This window comes from Podarcis muralis, chromosome 5 (genome assembly GCF_964188315.1).
Source record: "Podarcis muralis chromosome 5, rPodMur119.hap1.1, whole genome shotgun sequence".
NCBI classification, from domain to species: domain Eukaryota; kingdom Metazoa; phylum Chordata; class Lepidosauria; order Squamata; family Lacertidae; genus Podarcis; species Podarcis muralis.
In genome coordinates, this window is record NC_135659.1 from 45,954,472 (window position 1) to 45,981,062 (window position 26,591).

The window sequence follows — 26,591 nt, forward strand, 5'->3', positions numbered from 1 at the left end:
TTTGTTCATTTTGGTGTGCACTGAGATGTACAAAAGCAGTCTAAAAATCCTAAAAACCATCCATCCATGCACTACAGTACATGATGGGCTGAAGGGATCGGACACAAACAGTGAGGATTGAGACGGCTACATCTACCTCCCTGAAGCTTAGCCCTGGCACAGGGATGTGTGCTAAGTCCCTACCTGTACTCATTGCACACATATGACTGCATATCATCTGATCCATCCACAGTAATTATTAAGTTTGCAGATGATACTACCATAATGGGCCTAATTGCAGGCGGAGATGAAACAGCTTACAGGGGGAAGGTTCAAAAAGTATCTACATGGTGCTTAGAGAATAACTTGCACCTAAATATTAGTAAGACAAAGGAGATGGTGTTGGACTTCCAGAGGAAGAGAGGGGAACCTGCCCCATTGTATATCGGGGGGAGGGGCTGTGTGGAGAGAGTCTCCTCCTTTAAATTCCTGGGAGTTTACCTTAGTGAGGACCTCACTTGGAAAATCAACATAACTCAGGTGGTCAGAAAGGCCCAACAGAGACTCAATTTCCTCAGGGTCTTGCGAAAGAATAATGTTAAACAACAACTGATGAACTCCTTTAACCGGTCCACAATAGAAAGTGTCCTTTCATATTGTATCACAGTGTGGTATGCTGGCCTGACAGCCACAGACAGAAAGTCTCTACAGAGGGTAGTGACTACAGCACATGATATCATGGGCTGTCCCTGGATGACATCGCAAGGGATAGTTGCCTTAGGAGAGCGAGAAAAATTCTCAGAGATGACTCACGCCCTGGCCATCACCTCTTTAATCTTCTACCCTTGGGCAGGAGATATAGAAGTATAATCAGCCGTACAAACCGGCTAAAATATAGCTTCTATCCATGGGCTGTTAGGCTGTTGAATGGAAAATAACACAGCGAAATTGACTTGCAAGGTGGTGTATTGTTCGATAAGAGATTGAGTGTTTGGGAGGGGAGGCTCACTTAATTTCATTGTACACAGGTTGTACAATGACAATAAAGGTATTATTATTATTATTATTATTATTATTATTATTATTATTATTATTATTATTATTGCACCCTACATTTGTTGACCTGGGACCTGCTTTTTCACTACCTGAAGTGAAAAGAAATAAAGCAGGGAAATGATGCAAGAATCACCCTGCCAACAGGTAAGCCTGCATTTTCCTCCTTGTGATACTCTTTTCAAACCTCCTTTGTTACTTCCCATTTAATGACATTTGAGATGTTGAAACCATGCAACTTTCTGGAAGCAAACCAAAAGCATTGGGGCGGGTGGGGTGTGTGCAGGAGAAAGAAAGCAGCCACTTAATCTTAGCTGGAGATTCAGACTAGACTACAATGTGTCACTGATTAAATGACAGTTAAGAGCTTGAGCATACAAACAGAGGCATAAACAGTCTGTATGCGAAGCTGGTACCTTTCTCATGGGGGAAAATCATGCCTATTGTGCACATAGCCCTGATAACCCATTAGGCAGACAGGATTTCCTGGGACCTTTTGTTGGCATCGGTCTATCTCAAGAGACAATGGAGTGCACCTCTTGGGGTGAAGTCAAACTGCTGCGTTACCAAAGCAGTACCAAAGTGACCTCCCCAGAGTACAAACCTGGGCAGTGTGTATGGAGGTCTTGAGCTGCCCAGACAACAAGGCGCCCCTTTCAGCCTTGCTGATGTGGTCCAAAGGAAAGCAATATGCTTGGCACCAGCTTGGCTGCAGGAGGTGCCAGAATGAGGCATACAAGGTGCTATGCAACCATCTTAGATTAAAGAAAGATGACTAAGGAAGCTGATGGGGTAACCAATAATTTCCACATTTTAATTTCCATACAATCACCAATTTAAATCATTTGCATACAATTCACATAAGCATGGCAGAGTACCAACAATAGCTTTTGAAGTTGTCCCTTTTCTGTGATGCCAAATGCACATTTTCCGGAGGTAAGAGCAGCGGGTCCTTAGGGATTTTGATGAAAACAATTGGTTGAGATCTCATTCTACATTTTTAAAAAAGCTTTGGCAATAATGGGGTGGACAGATGGAGCAATTAGTGTTGGAGTACTGGCATGATGCATGGAGCATGCAGAATAAGATGCTAGACCATTTCTCATGCCAAAAATCAATTTAATATGACACTTTTTAAAACAACCTATCACAAAAGCACCTGTGATGGTGGGGCTTGTTGTCTCTGACTATTCATATCAGCTTCAGCCCCTAAACTATGGAATAGAAAGGAAAAGTGCAGAGAGAGGAAAACAAAGTGATGTGTGGTTGCAGACAAACTTGTAAATAAGAAAAGAGAGGATTGGTAGACTAAAGTACAGAGGGGGAGCAGAGAGATAATGGGTTTCAGAAATGGAATTCAGTGGAGGAGAATGTGGGCAAAAACAGATGAGGCAGTTGAGAAACTGAGTGTACAGTATCTGGGGAAAGCAAACAAAATTCAGACCTGTGATTGTGCAGAGAAAGAAATAGTTCATGGAGAAGGGCTATAGTTTAGGGACAAAACATCTGCTTTGCATGCAGAAAGGTCTGCATGCAGAAAGGTCTCAGGTTCAATCCCCAGCATCTCCAGATAGGGCTTTAAATGTCTCCCTGCCTGAAACCCTGGACTACAATTCCCATCAGCCCCAACCAACATGACCAATGATGAGGTATGATGGAACTTGGAGCCCAGCAACACGTGGAAGGCATAGCCTCCCCACTTCTGGGATACAGAAAGAAATGACAGTGTACTATGGAGCAGAGAGAAAGAAAGAAAAGGAGGGGAAATGATCAGAAAGTGGAGTTCGGTATTAGTGAAAAGTGAGAAAGCACTGCGTAGCACAGAAATGAAATAGAGAATGAATTGAAAAGATGACAATGAGTTAACACTGTAATCAAAATACTTTTCTATGGTTCACATAACAATGTAGCTCACTAGAGTTAGCAGAACTACAGAAGTGGCCCTCAAAGTGATGTGTAGCTGTGATCTAAACAATATGCCTTTCCTGCTATGAATGAAATATTTATTTATATAGCCATGGGTTTTCCACCCCATGCAAGTTTATGTCTATAATATAGGAGAGTTGATCACTGTAAGCCTTCAAAAATAATAGTGTGAGCTAAACAGGCGTGCTTATCGTTAACATGATGCATAGAAGACTGTCAGCCTATGGTTTAATTAGAAACAGCTGCTCCGATGAACAAAGGTGTCACTAACAGATGTCTTTATAAATTGTAAGCCACTGAAGCAGATCCTGTGGGCCTCAAATGCTCCTGGCAAATTAGTAAACTGTTTACTTACCTGCTTTTTAATTTTATCAAGCCAATTTCATGGAACTGGTTTTAATTGCTAATTGCATCTTTCTATTTAGGATTATGTAATACATTGAGGAGTCTCTTCAATTTGGCTTTGAGCATGCACTTTTAACTCTTGCTCATGTTGGTGCCTTGAGTGAAGCACTGTTGGTTTTTGCTGCAATTTGAATTGCTACAACTAACTTTAATAGTACATATAGTGAAGTTATTGTGCCTTCTCAACATCTGCCTATTTTCACCCTAAGAGCTGCAGGGGAGGCCCTGCTCAGGGTCAGTGAGCAGGGCCCATTTGGCAGTGACATTGAACAAGACCTTCTCTGTGGTGGCACCCCAACTGTGGAACTCTCTCCTGCTAGAGCTGCATTTGTGCCCCCCTCCCTGATTCTGCCAACAGCTAATCCAGGCCTTTGGAGTAGAGTGAATGAAACTGATCATTTGTAATCCCTTGTCTGATGTACTGTGAATTCTGTCTTTTAAATCATTTTACTGATCTTACTTTGTATAATGTACTTATGGTTTTGATTTGGTTTATATTCTTTGCCATCTTAGACCCCTGGGAAGGAAGAATGGGGCAGAAATAAATAAATAATATGTATGAGCAGATATCATTAAAATGTGTTTCCACAGTACACGATGAAGACACAAATGAAATGTTAGGAAGCGGGGTATTGTCTGTTCAGAAAGAACCATGTGTTTAACGCAAAAGTTTGCAGGTGCATAATTCAAAGAAAATATTGGGGCACAAAAAATCACTTTCTTAACAGAAGTTGTGCAAATCAAAATATACTATTGCATTTGCATTTTGGGCATGTAAGATGGTCTGTATGAACAACAGGTTAATTTTTTTTTTTAAAGCAATATTAGCTCATTTAATTAAAAGTTAACATTCCTGCAAATATAAGACAATACATACTTGTAAAACAGAGGGGGAAGGTTGTCACTGGATCAGGGCCTGCAGTGTACATGAATGGTGACAATCATGATTTCATTTTCCTGGATACTTGTCCAGGTTGGCCCCTGAGCATTAATAGCTTTCACAGCAGCAATAGAACAACTTTCAAAGTGCTCCTTGGGTTCTTCGAGTTGGATTCTTCCAGTCCAGCTTAAAGACAAGAGACTCCTTTTGTTTCTGTGGGGCTGTCTAGACAGTTTTGCTGGTGTGTTCTGAAAGATGCAGTTTTCTGCTATGGAAACAAAACAGAAACCACTATTAAAAACAGACTCTCTCTCTTTTGAATAGATTTGTCTTTGTCGTACTTGAATCTCACCCTTCCTCCATGGAGCTCAGGATTGCATACATAGGGCAATCATATTTTATTTGCACAATAACTCTGTGACTAATAACCTTAGAAGCAAGAAATAATGTTACCCCAGCCAAGATCAAGGGCTAAGCAGGAATGTGAACCCCAGGCTAGAATCCTAGATCTGGGAATGCCCCATTAAAGTCAACTGGACTTGCTTCCAGAAAATTGCACTATCAGTTTCCTACCCAGGAACACGTTAACTCCTACAGCTGTAGCTCTACACATGCTTCATAAGTATAAGCTTTAAAAAAAGAAAAGACAAGAACACTGAGTTAACAATCCAGTTCTGTGATGAAGCACAGAAGGTGATTAATACTAGCCTAAAATAATGCACGAAGAAGATGACAAAGATATCTTGGCACGGGGCCAAATCAAATGTGATGTGGGACATCCACAATTAGGATCTTTCAGCTCCTGTTTTGCTTACAGTGACTTTGAAGATCAGCTCTGGGAAAGTTTCACCCTTTCTTCCTATGTGTTTTCTCTAGTGCAAATTGCTTTCCCCTCCCAAGCTATTATTAGCTCCAAAAGGAGGCTAAAGACAGGAAACTATTAGCAACTCTATCAGACAAGGGGCATGGGAAGGAAGGGTTAAACAACTTTCCTCAGAGCACTACTCTGCCAACCTCCAAAACAGCACAATAACAAAAATGCAGGAGAGTCTATTAGTGAATTTCCGACCTCACATCTGACTTGTCACTAATTTAGCCAAATCAACAGCTGTCCGCCATAAGCACAAACAGATTCATCAACAGATAGTAGCTGAAGTAGGAAAATGCCCTCTTGCATTCTGCTGGGGACAGAGGATCAATAATGCCCAAGGTTAGAGTGCTAGGAAGGCTTGCACTTCAGCTAAAACAACCATGAAACTTCACTCCATTTGCCTGTATAAAATCCCCACTCATTTGTCAGAGCAATGCTGATACAAATGTTGTGCACAGCCTTGCCTCTTTCTCCATCCTATTTGCCCCAAGTCAGTCTCTTGGATGCCAAAGCTGCTCCATGAAAGGGGCTTGCAGGTCTTTTTTTTTTTTTTTTGGAGTAGCTGAGTATGATTGTCTTCCAATGAACACAGTCTTAACAGTGAATCTGTAAGTGACTGTGGGGGACATAGGTTTCCAGGCAAGAGTTAATCATGGTGAGGGTTTGCCAAACATGCCTTCCTCTTAGCACATTTCTCCCTTTTGTCCTGAGTTTGAGCGTCTTTAAAGTCCATGACATCTTTGGTAAAGGCTGTTCTCCAATTGGAGCGCTCACAGGCCAGTGTTTCCCAATTGTCGGTGGTTACATTTTTTAAGATTTGCCTTCAGAGAGCCTTTAAACCTCTTTTGTTGACCACCAGCATTATGCTTTCCATTTATAAGTTCAGAATAGAGTAGTTGCTTTGGAAGACGATAATCAGACATCCAAACAACATGCCCAGTCCAACGAAGTTGATGTTGAAGAATCATTGCTTTGACAATGATCCTTGCAGGTACTGCTGCTACAGTGTCATGGCTTCAGCTCCTCCCCCAGCAGATGGAGTAGGGCAGCCTTGCAGTGGTGGAACAAAGATTTCATTTGCACAGGGACTAGTCAGTGCGAGAACAAGGCTTCCTGTTACACCAGCTTAGTGCTTGATGTAGTGCTATGTAACTACGGTATAACTACATCAAATCAGGTTTCAGTCCCATTGTTGAATCAGTGCTAGCTCTCACACAGTTGGCTACATTACATTCTGTCATGCTGTGCATCAAAGGACATAGCAATACAGGTGTGCATCAAAGGCACAGCAGAAAGATCTGATCAAGCCACATTTCAAATATGTACTAATAAAACATATCAACAGGCACAAAGTGCAAACAGAAGGAAACAGCCAGCTTCTTCATGAGCAGCAGAAGACTGTAAAGTGGCATCCGGGGGGGGGGGGGAAGGACAGTTACACTTCTATAATATATGCTTGAGAAGACTTGCTTTTGAAACTCCAAGGGCTCTGATTTCAAAAACAATATTAAACTGCATGGTTTTTCTTTCTTTCTTTCTAGGCTATCAAGCTAAGTACCATAGAAAGCATATGTTATATATGCATTCCTCTTTGGCCATGGATTGATCTGTTCCCATTCACAATTCTGCATTAAGCAAAAACCATAGAAATTTATGGTAGCTGCTTTCCAGCCCTCTTCCTCCTCTTAAATACACACGTGGACAAGGAAGAAAGAAGTATATCTACATAAACACTAAGTTCTGCTCTAAGACCCAGAAAAACAGCTTGGAGAAAAAGCCCCTGCTATTAATAATTTTGTTATCTTCACTTTGACTCTGCCTCCCATGTTCATCAATATACTAAGGCTTAATCACTGGTAACATAAGAGGGAAATGACTGTTATTCATATTTAATCTAAGCACACACACAAGGGCTTCTGATCACAAGGTGTTTAGCGCTGCAATGTTGAACGTTATCTGTTAACTCTGTTCTACCCTGTTTCCCCATTGTTTAAACCAATTCACAAACCAAGAACTTACACACCTAACGCTAATAATGAACCATATGTTGCAGATATTACACATGACAAGAAGACTTGGTCTATTTATTTGTATCATTTATTATGATCCTTGTTTATAAAACCCAATAAAAAGTTATTTTTAAAAATGCACCCTGAAACTCACAAACAAGATTGTAAAGCCAACCAAAGGAATGCAGTATATTTCATTTGTTGACTAAAGCATGTTTCTTTTATCAGCATTTTTAGTTCAAATCCTCATTGATCAGTAAGCAACACTGTGCTGTCTCCCTTTCAATAATCCACAGACAAGTGCACTACAAAAATAATTTTCTTCTGTCCAGATGAATCAGTGTTTATTCTCAATGGCTAAATCCTTCTGTCTCAGCTGAATTATGTGCTCTATGACGCAGACAGCTTGGCCTTTCACCTGAAATGTTACTACTGCAATACAACATACTATCTCCCCATCTCTCTGAGGAAGAAACAATCCACACTCATTATTCAGGAAGTAGAACAATGCTAAGCTACTTAGCCCAAACTTAATTTCCTGTCTTACCCAGGAGTCCATGTGCCAGAATATTTGCTTTCATGAAAATGTTTCATTGACTGTTTCCACAATGAGTTTTAATGCTTTCAATTGTCAGTTGTGAAATCCATTAGCATCGCATAAGGGTGGGAAGGGCAACCCGTGGCTTTCAGCCTAATTTCATGGGGTAAGGGGCAGGGCTGGCCCACCCATGAGGCAAGTTGAGGCGATTGCCTCGGGGGACAGGATCCAGAGGCAGAACATCCTAAAAGGGATCTTTATTTCCCCTTTGTTCCTGATGTAGATCTTCCCTCACCCCTTCTTCCCTGGCAGGGAGCAGAGTACCATTTTGTGGTTTGCCTCAAGCATCAAAATGTCTTGGACTAGCCCCAGGTAGCTCAGAATAAGAAAACGAGGATTTGGGGAGAACCTCTGCCAAGTGATCAGTTCAGACCTCTAAGAAGAGTGATTTGTCCTACTCCCAGCAGTCTGCTAGAGAGGGAAGGGGGTGGCAGAGACTTCTTCCTCTCCTCTCACTGTGCACCTTCAAAAGATGCTTGGAGGGGCATGTCTGGAGGGTGCCCAGGGGTCTGGAGAGGAGGAATGGGGAAAGTTCCCTTGTGCAAATGGAAGTCTACTGCACTGGTGGAACATCAGTACTGGGTATAACCCAACGTTAACTAATCCCTGCATTTCACAAAAGCTAATATTTGACCTGAATGGGCCTGCTCAATGAAAGTCACAAAGACAGCAAGGACTCTTATGGACTAAATAATACAGCAACAAAGTAGGCATTCAAATGAACAATCTTGCAAGTTCCATGACTGCACAAGAGGGTAGCGGGAACACACCCTCCGCCATTGTACAGGTGAAGGGGTTTGTTTGAACACACCTATACTGCCTTTCAAATAGCAAACAATTCTTATCGATCCTGAATTCAAAAGCAAACATTCCCTCATCTACAAAGAAGAGACTGGGGGCTGTAACGGGAAGAACAGTGTACCTGTTTGCTTGCAGAACTGGTCCGTACGTGTCCTGTTCCACGCACCTTTCTTTAACATAAAGAACTTCCTCTAGTTTCTCGACCTGAAAAACAAAAAGGACATCTTTCTCAGTCAACCTGAAATGAAGGAGGCATCTTTCAGTTACAGGATCTAATGAGGATGCTCTGCTGGTATGGTCTGAAGGTACATGAAGCCATCCCCTTGCTGAAGTTGAGTCTGATCAATATCTGGATAGGTGACTGACTTGGGTCCAATGACAGGGGAAAAAGGGGCTCTAACTCTAAGAAAATAAATAAAGGATAGCTAGAACAAGGCTGTGTGTGCACACTGGTGGGAGAATCCATTGGTGTGCTTGCACAGCCCCAACCTTGCACATTGCCCTGCCCTGCTCTGCATCATCCCAATAAGTGACAGTGATTACTGTGTTAGATGGGTAGCTCTGCAGCACTGCCCCAACTACTCCTGGTAGTTACACTTGACGGGATGAATTAGCATAATTTCTTTCCAGATCTGATCTCTGAGCTTCTGACAAAGCAAGGTTTAGGAAGGCAATGGCTGCATAAGCTGAAATTGGGTTTGCTGCTTGGTTCTGAACTTGCTCTATTGTCACAATTAAAATGCATCTTGTACTATTCTAGTAAGTTGGCAACCCTAATAAGAAGAGGCACCAAAGTCAATTTGTGTATTTGGCCTTTTAACACTTACTGCGCAGAGTGTCAGCTGTTCCTCAAAGCCTCAGATTTATCACTTTAAAAGGCCAAGTAGAAAGTTTCAACAGATTTACTGTTTCTAATTAAGCAGATTAGGGACATTCAAAGCATGACTGACTAGTTCCAAAGGAAATGAACAGATATCCAGTTATGATAAAGCAACTTGATCATCAGCTAACCTTATTATTAAGAGAGAGAGATAAGAACAGGTATCAACAAATTTAAGTTAACACACTTAAGAGTATAATAATCGTTTTTAACAAGCTGGAAAACTTCAAATTCACAAATATATATTTCAAATCAACCTAATTAAGGTTGTCATAGTTACCAAATGTGCCACTTAGTGATTTTCCCCCAGGTCATTCTTTTAAGGGAGAAAACAGGAAATAAACGAGTTTATCTGATTCTGAAGTTCCTTTAATAATTAGACCAATATGTGTGCTGCTGTATCTGTACCCACAAGCAATTGTTGCTCAAAGACAGACATAAAAGCTTATTCCTTTTCCAGTCCATTGACGGCTATTCTTAAATTGGTCATTAATGTATTTAGCAAGTCATCTTTTCTGGTGTTTTCTGATGGTAGATAAAGTTCCACAAAACTGTTTTACCATAGTTATGACGACATATGAGGCAGAAAGGGGGTGCTTCCAGACGGGAGGTTTTGTCATGGCCCCACTGAATGAAACCTCTTTGGAGGATCTGGAGAAGCAGCCTACATCACAGGACCATGAAGCAGAGGAGAGGAAGGGACCTTGGGGGTCATCTAGTCCAACTCCTTGCATTGCAGGAACCTCAACACATGCCCCCCCCCAATACAATTTGAAACCATCCTGGATCATGCTTGGCTTTGCAAATGTGCTAGCAGTTTTATTGCTGCACCACTAGTTGACAGTATATATGCTGCTAGAGCTTTAATGAAACACCACAACTGCCCCCCCCCATTCCTCCCCATTTCAAAAGATTGAAATAATAACTAGAATAGTAGCTGGAGACTGATGATGGGTTTAGTTCCAATTTCAGAGGATAATCAATACAGTTCCCTTGAATTCACAGAACAAAAAGTTTTCATCTGGAATTGAATTAAATTGAGTAGGTCTGTTGCCTAAGGATGAGACAACTAGGACTAAGAATCTCTTAATTAGCAGGCCGATATGCTTGCCATCTCTGGAGAATGTCCCATTAGGAACCTTTTAACAAAAAAGGGAGCAAAGAAGGCAGCTTGCTGTTTCTGTCAGGCTCAACTTTGCCTTTCAAAAAAAAAAATATAAAGTATTAGGTGTTTTTGCTAATTAAAATAAAATAAGAGAGCTGACGGAATTCTCTATAATATGATTGCACCTCAAAGATCTTTCAACACCTCTCTGTTGGGATCAGGAAATCTTTCACATTAGAAAGAATTTCTCTGCGGCTCCTGCAGCATGGCTTATAATACTCTGCAAGAAGGTGAACAGGACGTCTCTTTTTAAAGAAATGTTGGCTCCTGTCATTTATGAACATTTTCAATATGAGTTTTGATATGTTTGTTTGGTCTTATTTTCTGTATATCAGCAGTAATGAAGGAATAGAAATAGGTGATGATTAGCCCGAACCAGATCTTGCAGATATCAATGGGAGCATTTAATCTGCAGCTGAAGCCAGACCAGGCAGTTGTGGTTATGGGCTAGGGAGCTGCATGCTTTGTATAGTGTGGGGATGCCCATGATTAAGGTGGCTACCATGCATTCGGTAATCAGATTCGACATCTGAATGTAGTCCTGGACCCTGGGCACTAACAGTGTGAGATTATGACCACACTTTGAACTCAAGGATCTGTCAACTATCATCCATGTTCCCCTAACTGCCAGGATGAACTACACTATCAGAGAACACTGACACCAGAAAACGCATCAGATAAGTCTTCTGATATTGTATTTAAAGACAGGAAGACACTGTGGCGATCAGTTTATAGGTCAGGCCATAGCTCTCAAATGGTGATAAGGTCTTCCCCAGGGGTCTGCAACCCGCGGCTCCGGAGCCGCATGTGGCTCTTTTACACCTTTGCCGTGGCTCTGGGGCAGATACTAGCGAGGGGAGGAGGCGCATTGTGCGCCCCGACACTCCCCACTGTGGCGGGTGCTGTACTGGCTGTGACGTCGCATGGGGGCGGTGCGTGCGTTAGTCACGCACCGTCCCGACGTCACCTTCCCGCCCACTGTCAGATCGCGGCTCCGGAGATATATTTGTTTTAAATGTCGCAATGGTTTTGCGGCTCCCAGTTTTTTTTTCCTTCGGAAATAGGTCCAAGTGGCTCTTTTTGTCTTAAAGGTTGCAGACCCCTGGTCTTCCCCAACATGATGGAGGCAAGATCTAGGAGAACTGCTAAGTCCTCCCAGTCCAGGTGTGCATCTTTTCCAACAAGCTATGCAACAGCCCATTCCCTTCCTTTCCTAATGAGCACAAAATGAAGCCCTGTGATTGGCTTGCTCCTTTTCACTGTTGTACTGAGTGACTGTTCTATTGCCCAATGGACTACTTGTTCTCCTGCTACATACTGTCTGAATATTTTTTTGCCTCTAGAACTTCAAGAAGGAATAAACGTTGCCTGAGCCATCTGAATTTGGAAGACTCGGAGAGCTTAGTGTTGATTTAGAGAGAGGCTAAAATTTGAGACTGCTTGATATCAGAACAATTTGAAAACCCAGGTGGTGAGGAACCTTGGAACTACTAAGGAAACATCTGAATGTTCTCTGCTGAATGAAGAGCTCTTACCTGCTGACTGTAAGCTTAAACTGAGGCCTCTATCCAGTTTGCTTTGTGGCTTCGTGCTGATAAACAAGTAACAAAGAACGCACACAGTGATGATAAAAGCCAGCAGGACCACTGCTGCAATTGACAAGCCAATAAGTGCTCCAACACTGAGAAAAGAAAGCAACAAAATTCAATGTGCTGGACATTCTAGGAGCATTGTCAAGCACACCACAACAAGAAATTATCAGCATCACACGTACTTAAGGAAGGAAAACAGATGTTTTGACAGAATAGAGATAAACTGATTTGCCTTTAATATTCTCATGGGAGCTGAATTCGTCATGAAATTCTACTCTTATTGATCCAGAGCAGAACTCCAACGTATAGTTAGCAGAGTAAAAACTTAAACACGTTGCAGGATTCCCAAAAAATAGACCAGAGGCAATTGTATTTCATCCAGCAGAGCTTTACTGCTAACGAAGGTAAATGAGCATAATGGTCACAAATCCAATACAATCAGGATTGGCGCTGTCCATAAGAAATCCAGTTGCAGCAGACTTAACTTAAACTTACAATAACTTATAATAAGACTAAAACTTAACACTATATACAGAACACCACACCAGAAGGAAAAGAGAAAGAAAGAGAAACTGAAACCCAGGCTCCTTCTGGCCTTACTTTTATAGTCAGCATGACCTTGACAGAAAAGAGATCCAGTTTAAACCAGCTGTACTCAGCTTCTCTGAAGGAATAACCCAAACATCATGAACCTTCTGCTTGTTTCTTTCACACAGAGAAGCTTCCAGAACCCTCTTGAATTAAGTAGAATAGGAAAGATTTTTACACATCAGATCAATACTTTCTGTACTAAGAAAATGCAAACTGATACTCCCCCCATTTATTAAGTACAGGAAGTATTGATATGCAAAACGCCCATAGAAAAACATTGCATGTACAAGAATAAATCCTAGCCTTTTGTTGCTAGACCTGCAATTTACAGCAAACACATTCCTTCACTATTCCTGGGGAGATAAACATAGTCTCAGAGAGAGAAGGGGACTGAAGCTATCTAGTTCAACTTTCTGCTGCAGGAAGGACAATATGCCTGTCAGCCACACCCACTCACTGTGATATTCAGTTCTAAATGGACTAAAACAGAAGTGGTGTGCTGAAGCAAATGTTTTGCCACAGGCCCCCATTGTAGATTCCATGTTGCTGGTCTGGTCTTCACATGCATGCAACAGAAACAGGTGGTAGAGTCCCAAGGTATGGACCGTACCACTTCAGACCACACGTGGAGGATCATTATTTTGAATGATCCTTTGTATAAAATTATTACTTTTTAATATGAAAAAAGTGAAATTCCACAGGTTTCTTTTTAATTCCTACACAGCACTGCCTTTGCTGTATAAATTTTGTATTCTGTGAGGTGGATTTCTCTCACATGAAATGTAGTAGCACCATCTGCCTGCATAGATTAGTACCTAAATTCAGTCACTGATGATAGATATTCTTGTTTTGAGATGGCATCTGTTACTTCTGAGGAAGAAACTGGCAGAGGAGAGAGTGTAATGAGGAACTTTAAGTGTTATGTTGCTATTCCAACCATAGTTGACATCCCATCCCTAATGACGCCGTCAGCATTGAAAGTGCTGCTGTTTTTGACTAGTCATGGCAATATAATAGCTGTTCTTGTCGGTAGCTATTTGGTCTGCCTACTTTTCTGAAATAACTCAACATGGTGTCAGAAGTCTAAGCCTTAAAACTCACAATTGCTTACTATGACAGTTTTAAGCTCCAGAAAGCTTCAACTTCTGGTGAATGTGCAAGGCTGATACATGTGCAAGGCTATGCCTCCTGTGAGCCACTTATTTGGCCACAGTGCTTAGTGATGTATGCATGTACGGTAGGTGTCACTGAACACATGAGGGGGGGCAGGATCCCCCCCACAATATGTCATTTGCAAATACTCTTTTACTCAATATCCAGGTGATCACAGTTGATACTCCTTAAAAATATAAACTTATTCAGTACTTTGGTTTCTCTTCAGATTGGATAAATCTTTTTATCTTTTACTCATACAAACTTAGCAGTAACATAGAACTTTTTTAAAAGTGTTCAAAGTGTTTTCTGTGTATTAGTACAGGCTTGTTGTAAACCACTCACAGGGTTAGTGGCCTGTGGCAATGATTAATCACCTCCAGGTAACCAGGCAGGGAAACCTCTACAATAGTTTGTTCCTCTTTTGAGCACAAGTAAATACAGTAATGGGACGCGGGTGGCGCTGTGGGTTAAAGCCTCAGCGCCTAGGACTTGCCGATCGAAAGGTCGGCGGTTCGAATCCCCGCGGCGGGGTGCGCTCCTGTTGCTCGGTCCCAGCGCCTGCCAACCTAGCAGTTCAAAAGCACTCCCAGGTGCAAGTAGATAAATAGGGACCGCTTACTGGCGGGAAGGTAAACGGCGTTCTGTGTGCTGCGCTGGCTCGCCAGATGCAGCTTGTCACGCTGGCCACGTGACCCGGAAGTGTCTGCAGACAGCGCTGGCCCCCGGCCTCTTGAGTGAGATGGGCGCACAACCCTAGAGTCTGGCAAGACTGGCCCGTACGGGCAGGGGTACCTTTACCTTTACCTAAATACAGTAATATATTGGAGGACTAGACAACGGATTCCGCCTCCCCCTGCCCCCTCAGCTTGTTAACTCAGGTGGACTTTTCCAAGGCTGCACAAATCCTTGCCACACTATCCATATTGCAAATGCGACATGGAGGCTACAAGCTTATACCTACTTATCTGGGAGTAAGCCTCACTGAATTCAGTGGGATTTACTTCCAAGCGGAAATGCATAGGATTGCACTGTGAATATAACATGACTTGCCTAAAACCACCTGGATTAAGTTTGAACCAAATCAGATTCTTGTTAAGAAAACTCTTTCGCCAATTATTGATGATGAGTTATTTCTACAAAGAGACAAATCTTTCATTTGGATTAATTAGACTAGGCTAGTAGCTACCATTCTCCTGTTCTGTACCACTAATATTAATTAGAGTTAATGAAAAGGCATGCATTGGAGTCTCAGAGAACCCATCATTTTGTCACCCTGGTTGTCGCCAGTAATAGATATACAATGATTCAAAGGACAAGAGGGGAAATTATTGTATGTTAAGTCGTCTCTTGAGTATACCTCTTTGTCTCGCTGCAAAGTGACGATCCTCTCACACTGCTGCTGCTACAAGGTTGCTAAAACAGGGGTAAAAAATCCCCTCCTAAAATAATACAAGCTCTAGTCTAAGCAATCGGTTTAGATTGCAGAAAGTTCCCATATTTGGTTACATTAACAGTTTGCACATTCACACCCCTGCCACACACATTCCCTCTCTGCTAGTGGCTCAACTTAACTTAGTGCCAAAGCTTAGCCTGGTGCTAAGGCAGCACTGAAACGGGCACAGAATCATTATACAACCTCTGAGCGTGTGCAGAGCGCATTCCACTAATTCCACACACACACACTCACACCAAAGGGTCTTGGCACTGTGGTGGACTGGGCGGGCAGCCCCCCAGCCTGCCTCCTGGTCTCACCTGAGCCACCACATGTAGTTGTGCTCGTAGGGGAAGAAGCTGTTCGGGTCATCGCAACAATACTTGAGGTCCTGGAAGCCGCAACAGTAGATGGAGCCGGGCTCGCCGTCCTCCCCCGGGCAGCTGAAGGCGCTGACCAGCACCTTGTCGGCGTTCATGTAACTCGTGCAGTCGGCGCTCATGGTGCAGCCGAGCGAGCGGAGTCTGCGGCGAGGCAGCTCAGCTTCTTCTTTCAGAAGCGGCGGGGAATTGGAATCGAAGGCGCCGCAGAGCAAGGAACCGCGCGCCGGAGGCAGAGCGGGTAAAAGGAAGAAAGGCAGCCAGGCAGGCGCAACCCCGAGGGCGCAGGAGGAGCCGGCTCGCCTTTCCTGCCACTTCTGAGGCGCCACAGGCGCGCCCCCCTCCACCTCCGCCGACGGACTCTCTGCTGTCGCCAAGGCGGAGGGTTTCTTTCTCCCTCTCCCGCCACTCCCGCGCTCGCCCTGTGCGACGCCCCGCCTCCCTCGCCCTGCTGAGCCTTCTGGCCATTGCTAACGCAGCAGCGATCCTGTGAAGGGAAGCGAAAGGGATGGATCACGCAGCCTCGGCGCAGCGTCGAGGGGATTTCAAGACAAACCATTTCAGGCGTTATTCCAGACCCCTTTTCTTGTCCGGAGGGTCCCATTCATGGGTACGAATATATCCACATCAGCGCCCAACTGTGTTTGAGGAGCCAGGTCTGGAAGATTGCCGTCGTCTGAAAAACTGGTCCAACCAACGCAGTTAAAACGGTGAGGTGACAGACCACGGTCTTTGGACACCTGGTTTCCAGTTTTGACATTTGATCAGCAAAAGACGCCCCGAAATCAACCACCCTGGGATCACACGGATAGTTTTGGATTGATCTAAGAATGGAAGAGGCAGGGTAAGGAGGAGATCAGGGTAGTTAAGAACCAGCTCTGAACTGTGGAGGTGGCACCTGGTGCTAGGTGACAAAAGTGCACGCACTTCAGTCTAGACTCAGGATAAGTTTAGGATTGGCCCTACCATTAGGCAAAGTGAGGCAACCGCCTCTGGTGGCAGATTCAGGGTCACAGATTCCCCTCTACCAGAGGAGAGAGCTAGGTATGCACCCCCTAACCTAGCCTCCTTCTCTTGGGTGCCATGGAGGGTGCCATCCTAGTGCCAGTACTGCAAGTCACATTTCACTGCTGATTTTGTTGACTTCCATATATGGAGCATCAGGCACCACCTTGCCTCTCTTTCAAAGCGACTGAAGTCGGGGGGGGGGGCGACCAGAGAGAGCCCCATCCCACCTCCAACCCCAGTTCCCACCCGTCAGCCCTCCCTTCCCGGTTTCTACATCCACCTGCCAACCCAAGTCTGATCCCAACAGTGCTGCAGGCCTTGTGACAAACAGCATAAATAAAGAAGTGAGGGTGGCACTGTGATCTAAACCACTGAGCCTAGGGCTTGCCGATCGGAAGGTTGGCGGTTCGAATCCCCGCGACGGGGTGAGCTCCCATTGTTCAGTCCCAGCTCCTGCCCACGTAGCAGTTTGAAAGCACGTCAAAGTGCAAGTAGATAAATAGGTACCGCTCTGAAGGGAAGGTAAACGGCGTTTCCGTGCGCTGCTCTGGTTTCACTGGAAGTGGCTTAGTCATTCTGGCCACATGACCCGGAAAAACTGTCTGTGGACAAACGTTGGCTCCCTCGGCCAGTAAAGTGAGATGAGTGTCGCAACCCCAGAATCATTCACGACTGGACTTAACTGTCACTGGTCCTTTACCTATGCCCTGCCCTTAAAACAAACATTGGCTCGTTCTAAAATCTTGCACCCCATAACCAGAATGAACTTCAGCCTTGTAATTACAAAATGCACTTTAAGTATCCTTAGTGTTACAAAATGCACACTGTAAGTCTAAATAGTGTTCTAGGACATTGTCACATTGGGGCTTTAGTTCTTGGTATAAGGGCTAAGACAGCGGTTAACCAAACTGTGAAGTACAATGGTACCTCAGTTTACGAACTTAATCTGTTCTGGAAGTCCGTTCTTAAACAGAAACCATTCTTAAACTGAGGCGCGCTTTCCCTAATGAGGCCTCCCGCCGCCGGTGCCCTTCCACTGTTCAGATTCCGTTCTTAGACCAAGGTAAAGTTCTCAAACCAGGACACTACTTCCGGTTTTGTGGAGTTCGTAAACCAAATAGTTTGTAAACAGGGCTGTTCTTAAACCGAGGTACCACTGTAAAGCTCTACAGCGCTAAAGTCAGGTGGGCCAAAAATACTGAGGGTAAGGAAGGAATTTGCCCTAAATCACACACCCACACCCATTTATCCAGGGGACTGTTTGTTTACTCAGCTAAATCTCAAAGTCATATTATCTCAGTTTTACTTTAGGGCAATAGCAGTGAACTTTGGTGCTACACAGGCTGAAAGTCACCCTACAACTGGAGCACAGAGCTTTAGCACTATCAGGAAATTGCTATGCAGTAAGGCTACAACTTTTGCAAAGGTTATGTTCAGGGCATTGTGCTCAAAGTCAAAACCCAAAAAGTAAAAACAACAACAAGCAAAGTCAAAATTGTGTCAAAACCCATTGGCTTCTATAAAGCACATAAGTTAAATGTGTACAAGTTACAGGCTTACTATATTGCTCTGAGGTTGTACCTAATTAAGCAGTATGTTCCCAGTTCACTTCTATAATGCTCAACATCAGGGTGACATTAAGAATAAAAAGGGAAAAAAACAAAGAACACATCCATGCCAGCACACACACGGATGCAAAATTGTAGGATATAATCTTCAAACAGAAATGCTAAACTAATGCAGAAAATTAGGCATCACTGACAACTGTTAGCACCATCAAGTGGAACTATGGAAGCCTGGGAAATGTTTACATCATGCAACAGAACGCTCAGTCCCAGTGCCAGACTTTCACTGGTGCTATTTAAAAGAACACAGAGGTTCTAAACTGTTCTAACTGTTAGAGAGAAACGAGTGACGTAGCTACAAAAAGGAAAGTAGCAGATCCAGGAGCTGAATCATCCAGAATGGTAAGTGAACAACAAGAGGAAGTGAGATATTAAACTGGGCTAATATTGTTAAAGGTTTAAAAAATAAGTCAGTCGCTAGTAACAAAAAGCGGGGGGCAATTTCTTGTTGCAACACAACATAGGACCCCAACCCCTTTTTCTCTTTCACATTAAAGAGCAGGTATTCACCTGTCTCGAGGATGGCAAAAACCTCTTCTGCCTGCAATTCATTTTGGAAATAGGACCATGAACACATACCTTTAACTAGGCAACAGTGTTGGGGCTAACCAGTAGGGCCACAAAACAGGACCCCTCATGGATAGGGTAGCAGTTTCTGTATATTGGAGGTGGGGGCGTCTGATATAAGCAAATACTACTTTGTTACAAAAAAGGAGATAATCATATCCCCCTGCCAATCCACTACTGATATAAATCTGGTTTATTACTCTTCTCGTATACTTTTGTTTTGTTTTTTTAAAAACTTCTCTGCTTGTCTTGCTGTTAACGCTTAGATTTTAATGTGGCAAGGCACTTTGAGTTTATAATTATTAAAGAGAAAGGCTGATGAGAATAGTGATGGTGGTGATACAATTTTTAAGTTCTAATTGTTTCCACGCACAAAACAAACTTTTCTTAGCAGTCCTTTAAGAACATGTTCTCTCATGTTCTTGTTCAACTTATTTCTTTGTTATTTAGAGCATTTGTACCCCACTCTTCAGCCAAGAAGGCTCCCAGAGGGGCCTTTACGCAGTCATTTAAAGCAAGAGAGTCCCTACCCACCAGCTTGCCTGGAAGACACAGCACAAAAGGAAAGAGGAAGGGGGAGGCAAGAAAAGCAAGTTCAGGTGCCAATTCTTAAAGTTCAGTTGTAGTTCTTATAACAACCAGATGGAATATAAATAATTATTTTTATCCTTATCCTCTATCCTCTTTCAGTGTTTCTCATATAACCAGCTCATAGGTGCAGTTGCACTAATATGAAAAAACTATCTAGAATTTGTGGGAAATTATTACGGTAGTTATTCTTCATGTTGTGATGGCATATTATCCAGAAGCTTTTTGATTTTCCAAAAGGAGTGAATCAAACACCCCCCCCCCCATGGCACCTTCCATGCTATTGCTGATCAAAAATAATAATAATTAAAATCTGTGTTAGTGGATAAAAAAGGATAATGAAATGCCTAATGATCCTTTTATTCTATTTTTTTCTTGGCTGATTCATGAATGTAATTCTCTCAATTACGCTGAAAGGACTGCCACAAAGAACAGCACTTCTGTTTTCTGTCACTGGATGGAAGTACTGAATAGTTCTTAGAAGCCAGCCAATCCATCTTCCAGGAACAAATATCACTAAGTATTAAGGCTTGACATTTTCATTATTTGTGTAACTGGTTCTTTTTAAAGGATATTTGCCACAAATGACATTTTTTAACAACATAGATCAATAGATCTCAAATAACATCTGCCTATCAACCTCCAAGGTCATCTTAAAATCATTAACAAGACCATGTAAAATTATTTCCATTTCTGTCTGCCTCATTGATTCTCCGTTCTTTTAAATATTTCATACAAAAGTATAATTTGCCTGGTTTCATGTGAGCCCCCTAATATCATTTTTTCCTCTCTTGTTGTTAACTCAGTTCTGAAAAAGAAAAAAGAAACCCTTTGCAGGCACAAGTTGTAAGATGAATTCTATAGAAATAATATATTGGGTTAAGTTAGGTTTAATGCATTTGCTGTGGGGGAACTTCAACATTAGACACAGCAGCACCATTGTCATCATAAGTTATACAGAACAATCCATCTACTTCAGGAAAAGCCACCCTGATGATGATGATGATGATAATAATAATAATAATAATAATAATAATAATAATAATAATGGGACAATACATTGTTTTATAAGGCATATTAGGAAAACTAGTTTTTTTCTTCATCAAATTCTGTATTTTTAAATTTTAATCATTATTTTATATACAGTCAAGGTGACCAGAGAGCTGCTAGTACAGATAAACCTCCCCCACCCCAAATGTTTATTGGCATGTAAATAAAAATCAGGCCTTCTCTTTACCAAACTATCATATTTCATATCTGAGACCTCCTGAACTATGTTTCCACCACTATATGGTGATCAGCAGTTGGCTTGGTTTTGCTTTGTGGACTGAGAATTTCAGTCTCCGGGATCAGGCTTGCACCTGTTATAACTATAACTTTCTGATTTCAAAAACCTTATGAAGTAGGGGATTAACTCTCCTGATCTCATTGGTTTTTTGTGTTAATATGTTAGAACCACTGTGACTAAATGGGCTCAAATGAGAGACAGCCACTGAGGGTGACATACCACATCAACCGAAAAGTGTACAATGAAGAAGAATTCCAACAAGATCATGACCGAAAGATTTATGCCACCTCCACCAGGGAATTAGATACCCCTCCAACAAGGCGGAAAATCCAGTGCAGGTATTGTAAACTGGGACTCCTATCCCTTTGAAGACTACCATTGACACTTTATATTATAAGTGAGCAGCAAAAGCACTGAACCCAATAGATCCCCATTTCCTGTATATATTAGAAATGCAGTTCTCCAACCAAACAAAAATGCAAAATTAGGCGAAAATGTGTATAAGAATGAATATGTTAGTAAAATAGCATACCAAAATGCATCATATTAGAATAAATTGCTTGCAAAAATGTGTATATTAGTTAAAACTGCAGGCCAAAATGTGTTTATTAGGATAAATTACACACGATTTAAAAAATATTCATTTGGATTCACATGGGGGGCCCCCTTAAATTTCACATATACACTTATGGAGTCAGAACTGTCAGTATCATCTCAATGAAGATGTCAACCTAGTGTGTGGCAGCTGTGGAAAAAGCAAATTCCTGCTGATAATGCATTGATGGTGTGATTGTATTTCATAGAATCATAGAATCATAGAGTTGGAATAGACCACAAGGGCCATCGAGTCCAACCCCCTGCCAAGCAGGAAACACCATCAGAGCACTCCTGACATATGGTTGCCAAGCCTCTGCTTAAAGACCTCCAAAGAAGGAGACTCCACCACACTCCTTGGCAGCAAATTCCACTGTCGAACAGCTCTTACTGTCAGGATGTTCTTCCTAATGTTTAGGTGGAATCTTCTTTCTTGTAGTTTGGATCCATTGCTCCGTGTCCGCTTCTCTGGAGCAGCAGAAAACAACCTTTCTCCCTCCTCTATATGACATCCTTTTATATATTTGAACATGGCTATCATATCACCCCTTAACCTCCTCTTCTCCAGGCTAAACATGCCCAGCTCCCTTAGCCGTTCCTCATAAGGCATCGTTTCCAGGCCTTTGACCATTTTGGTTGCCCTCCTCTGGACACGTTCCAGTTTGTCAGTGTCCTTCTTGAACTGTGGTGCCCAGAACTGGACACAGTACTCCAGGTGAGGTCTGACCAGAGCAGAATACAGTGGCACTATTACTTCCCTTGATCTAGATGTTATACTCCTATTGATGCAGCCCAGAATTGCATTGGCTTTTTTAGCTGCCGCATCACACTGTTGGCTCATGTCAAGTTTGTGGTCAACCAAGACTCCTAGATCCTTTTCACATGTGCTGCTCTCAAGCCAGGTGTCACCCATCTTGTATTTGTGCCTCTCATTTTTTTTGCCCAAGTGCAATACTTTACATTTCTCCCTGTTAAAGTTCATCTTGTTTGTTTTGGCCCAGTTCTCTAATCTGTCAAGGTCGTTTTGAAGTGTGATCCTGTCCTCTGGGGTGTTAGCCACCCCCACCCCCCCAGTTTGGTGTCATCTGCAAATTTGATCAGGATGCCCTTGAGTCCATCATCCAAGTTGTTGATAAAGATGTTGAATAAGACCAGGCCCAAGACAGAACCCTGTGGCACCCCACTAGTCACTCTTCTCCAGGATGAAGAGGAACCATTGATGAGCACCCTTTGGGTTCGGTCAGTCAGCCAGTTACAAATCCACTGAGTGGTAGCATAGTCAAGACCACATTTTACCAGCTTCTTTACAAGAATATCATGGGGCACCTTGTCGAATGCCTTGCTGAAATCAAGGTAGGCTACATCCACTGTGTTCCCTTCATCTACCAGGCTTGTAATTCTGTCAAAAAACGAGATCAGGTTAGTCTGACACGACTTATTTTTCAGAAATCCATGCTGACTATTGGTGATCACAGCATTCCTTTCTAGGTGCTCACAGACTGTTTGCTTAATGATCTGCTCCAGAATCTTCCCTGGTATTGATGTCAGACTGACTGGGCGATAATTATTTGGGTCCTCTCTTTCCCCCTTTTTGAAAATAGGGACAACATTTGCCCTCCAGTCTGCCGGGACTTCGCCTGTTCTCCAGGAATTCTCAAAGATGACTGCCAGTGGTTCTGAGATCACATCTGCCAATTCTTTTAATACTCTTGGATGCAGTTCATCTGGCCCTGGAGACTTGAATACATCTAAACTAGCCAAGTATTCTTGTACTATCTCCTTAGTTATTCTGGGCTGTGTTTCCTCTGCTGAATCATTTGCTCCAAATTCTTCAGGTCGGGCATTGTTTTCTTTATCGGAGAAGACTGAGGCAAAGAAGGCATTGAGGAGTTCAGCCCTTTCTGTGTCCCCTGTTTGCATTTCACCATCTTCTCCTCTGAGTGACCCCACTGTTTCTTTGTTCTTCCTTTTGCTACGGACATACCCGTAGCATATTTGGACTGCTGTGTATAGTTCTGGTTCCCTCACCCCTGAAAGGATACTGTAGAATTGGGAAAAGGTTCAGAAAGGGGCAACCAAAATGATCAAGGGATAGAGCAGCTCCCACCCCCACCCCCCGCCATGAGGATATATTAAGTTTTAGGGTTTTTAGTTTAGAGAAATGGCAAATAGGAGGAGACATGACTGAGGTGCATAACATTATGCATTGTGTGGGGAAGTGGAAGAAGAAAGGTTTTTCATAACACTAGAACTTATTGGCATCCCAAGAAGCTGGGTGTTGGCAGATTCAAGGCAAACAAAATAAACTACAGTGGTACCTTGGGTTACATACGCTTCAGATTACAGACGCTTCAGGTTACAGACTCCGCTAACCCAGAAATATTACCTTGGGTTAAGAACTTTGCTTCAGAATGAGAACAGAAATCGTGCAGCGGTGGCACGGCAGCAGCAGGAGGCCCCATTAGCTAAAGTGGTGCTTCAGGTTAAGAACAGTTTCAGGTTAAGAACAGACCTCCAGAACGAATTAAGTTATTAACCCGAGGTACCACTGTACTTATTCACACAGTGTATTGTTAAACTATGGAATTCACTCCCATAAAAGGCAGTGATGGCCACCGACTTGGATGGCTTTAAAAGAGGGTTAGGCAAATTCATAGGGGATATGGCTATTGGGGCAACTAACCATGAATACCAGTTGCTGCAAATCAGAGGAGAGGGCTCTTGTGCTTGGGTCCTGCTCGTTGGTTTCCTACAGGCATCAGTTGGCCACTGTGAGAACAGGATGCTGAGCTAGATGAGCCAATGGCCTGATCCAGCGGCTTCTTCTTTTGATCTTACGACATTTATGTGTTCAGAATTTCTGTCTCCTGGAATGAAACCCTCACCTTTTTATTTATTTTTTATTTTGCAAACATGGATGTGAAATTGATATTAAGCTGAACACATTTTAAAGGGCATCAGGTATATTGGCATTTGTCACCAAACATAAATGAAAGCACAGGGCTGAGAAGTATTAATCCACAAAGGTGTCGCTCTAGTTAGTGGAGAAAGTAATCCAATTGATGAGTTGCAAAGCTTTTTCTTAGAAACAGCACAGTTCAATTTGTTTCAGATTCTCGTGGGTACTCTTCCGGAAGTTCATTCTCAACGTGTTTCCCTTTCTAAACTGGCTTTGTTCATATCGTGTCACTGAATGGATTTTAGGAGACATACACGCTGGCATAAATGTAGGGATGGTGCAGATTTTTCAAGGTAAACAAGCTGTCTTTATTATTTATTTTAAGTTCTCTCCCCTTTCCCTTAGGAAATACTTAAGAGTTTCCACCCTTGGATAACACAAGCTTAAAAAGTATTAGGGCTGGGGTGGTGAAACTGGGGTTCCCCAAATGTTGCTAGACTCCAGCTCCTATCTGCCCCAGGCAACACAGCCAATAGTCAGGGGTGATGGGATCTTGGTCCAAAAATATCTGGAAGATTGCAGGTTCTCCATCCCTGCCCTGGAGTCCCCCTTATGCAGGGCTGGTCTGCCCATGAGGCATGGGGAATCGGTCACCACAAGGTGGCAGGCTCCAGACAGCTGAGAGGGGCACTGCTGGTGCCAGCATGTAGTTGTTGTAACCACCACACACCCTCTTTCCACCCATGCACCTGCCACACACTACCTGCTCCTCTCCAGCTTTCTTTGAATACCTGGGCAGAGGAGGAGGAGGGGCATTTTCAGTTTTGCCTGGAGCAGCGAAACATCCTGGGCCAGCCCTGCCCTTACCTTACTCCAGAGGAGGAGGAGTCCTCTGTTTGGCAGACCAGAAAATATGGGAGCTAGAGAATCTTCTCCTTCACCGCTCCTTGACTCCTAGGTGATAAGGGGAGTCATTAAATGTTGTGCTACTTTTAATTTTATTTGTGTACGGCTGACCGAGAAAGCCAAACCGAGAGGAAAGGCAGATCAATGCCATAAGCACACCCAACATGTATTTAAAGCACCTGACTTCCCTTCAAAGAATTTTGCAAACTGTGGTTTCCCCATCAAACAGCTACAATTCCCAATGCCCTTAAGAAATCACAGTCCCCAGGCTTTTTTGGGCATGTGCTTTTAATGTGCATTAGCTGTGCTTTAAAAGTATGGTGAAAGAGAGGCCAAAGAGACTCAGGAGGGAGAAGAAGTGGGCTTTGAAGGCCAAAAGAAGACCTTACTTTAATTGCCCAACTAGGAAGCCTGCCAGGGAAGTTTTTTTATTCACTTATAGAGGGCATGGCTGCACTTACATTGGAACCACAGCATACACGGAGGGAAGGTTCCTTAATTCAAATTAGAATCACCCCTTGCACTGAAATTAGCCTTAAGGAAAAACTCCTATTGTAAAGCACTTTTTGCACAGAAAAGTGCTATAAGAGTAATTTATCGCTTATACTAGGCTTGGCTTGCTTCCAATACGTAATGAACTGTCTGCTTTGACACAATCCGTCCGATACGTCTGATACATTATTTGTAAAACACATTCTTCCAGGGCTATCAGGAATAGTGATAACCGGACTACCGCTACCAGTTATCAATAGTTTTTATTCTGCATTTTGCTGCTCTCTAGCATATGTCATATTTGGAACTTCACGTCATATGTCCATTGGTGAGTACTGTTCTGCCTGGCTATTTCAGTCTTCTAGGGAATGTACAGTTTGCCAACAGAGATTGTAAACTTTGTTTTTATTAATCTAGGGGTCATATCCATGTGGGTAGGAGGTTCTTTGCTTCAGCAGAGGCTTCTATTAGTAGAAGGAGGGAGGAGAATTTTGCTGATGGCCCCTCCTCTCTGAAGCCCCTCCACTCCCAAATTTGCTCCAAAGAATTAGCTGACCCTTTAGCACAGTGTGGGAGGCGGTGTGGGGGATTGTAGTGGGACAGGAAATTGCCTCCTTCCCCATTTTGTTGATAGAAATCTCTGTTGAATCACAAGGGCCTTTAATCTGCATGAGTAATACCATTAGATATTACCCTATGTCTTCTGACATATCATCTTCTGTTTCATTTTGATTTATTGGTAATAAATATTTCACTCACAAGTCACCAAGCCGCTTAAATATCAGCTGTCTTGTTTTTACTGAAGTGTTGTTTGATCTCTTTTCTGCTAAAATCTGTAACACGTGAAAAGGTTTGCAGATATATTCAAAACAGTTTAATAATGTGTCAAAATGGATTAGTCTCCTCT

General features: G+C 42.8%; 2 protein-coding genes across 12 annotated transcripts in view; one reads left to right on the forward strand and one right to left on the reverse strand.

The window, feature by feature from the left end:
• Positions 1-1,825: 1,825 nt before the first annotated feature.
• SHISAL2A (shisa like 2A) lies at positions 1,826-16,071 on the reverse strand. 3 transcript variants are annotated; one of them, XM_028733473.2, is made up of 4 exons: positions 15,658-16,061; positions 12,103-12,248; positions 8,644-8,726; positions 1,826-4,508 (listed from the first exon to the last, which is right to left on the reverse strand). In XM_028733473.2, exons 1-3 carry the CDS (start codon positions 15,837-15,839, stop codon positions 8,695-8,697), a joined length of 360 nt encoding a protein of 119 aa, XP_028589306.2. In that variant the 5' UTR covers positions 15,840-16,061; the 3' UTR covers positions 1,826-4,508; positions 8,644-8,694. The 3 variants fall into 3 exon arrangements, with proteins under 3 accessions (XP_028589306.2, XP_028589305.2, XP_077784862.1); XM_028733472.2 differs by having other exon boundaries at positions 1,826-4,511; positions 15,658-16,059; XM_077928736.1 differs by lacking the exons at positions 1,826-4,508; positions 8,644-8,726 and having other exon boundaries at positions 8,952-12,248; positions 15,658-16,071.
• A 115-nt stretch (positions 16,072-16,186) lies between these two features.
• Positions 16,187-26,591, forward strand: part of SLC26A8 (solute carrier family 26 member 8) — a 32,472-nt gene continuing 22,067 nt past the window's right edge. For 5 of the 9 annotated variants that reach the window (XM_028733463.2, XM_077928734.1, XM_028733469.2 and 2 more), the window contains exons 1-5: positions 16,574-18,692; positions 19,923-20,025; positions 20,959-21,131; positions 24,500-24,639; positions 25,896-26,012. In XM_028733463.2, the coding sequence (XP_028589296.2) occupies positions 20,974-21,131; positions 24,500-24,639; positions 25,896-26,012 (415 nt within the window). In that variant the 5' untranslated portion in view covers positions 16,574-18,692; positions 19,923-20,025; positions 20,959-20,973. The other 4 variants (XM_028733464.2, XM_028733465.2, XM_077928733.1 and 1 more) reach the window with 4 other exon arrangements.

Excerpts from the sequence above, each read along its gene's own strand:
- SHISAL2A (XM_077928736.1), bottom strand. The coding sequence starts at position 15,839 with ATGAGCGCCGACTGCACGAGTTACATGAACGCCGACAAGGTGCTGGTC. Across the intron at positions 12,249-15,657 it reads AACTACATGTGGTGGCTCAG|TGTTGGAGCACTTATTGGCT; the intron begins GTGAGACCAGGA and ends TTCTTTTCTCAG.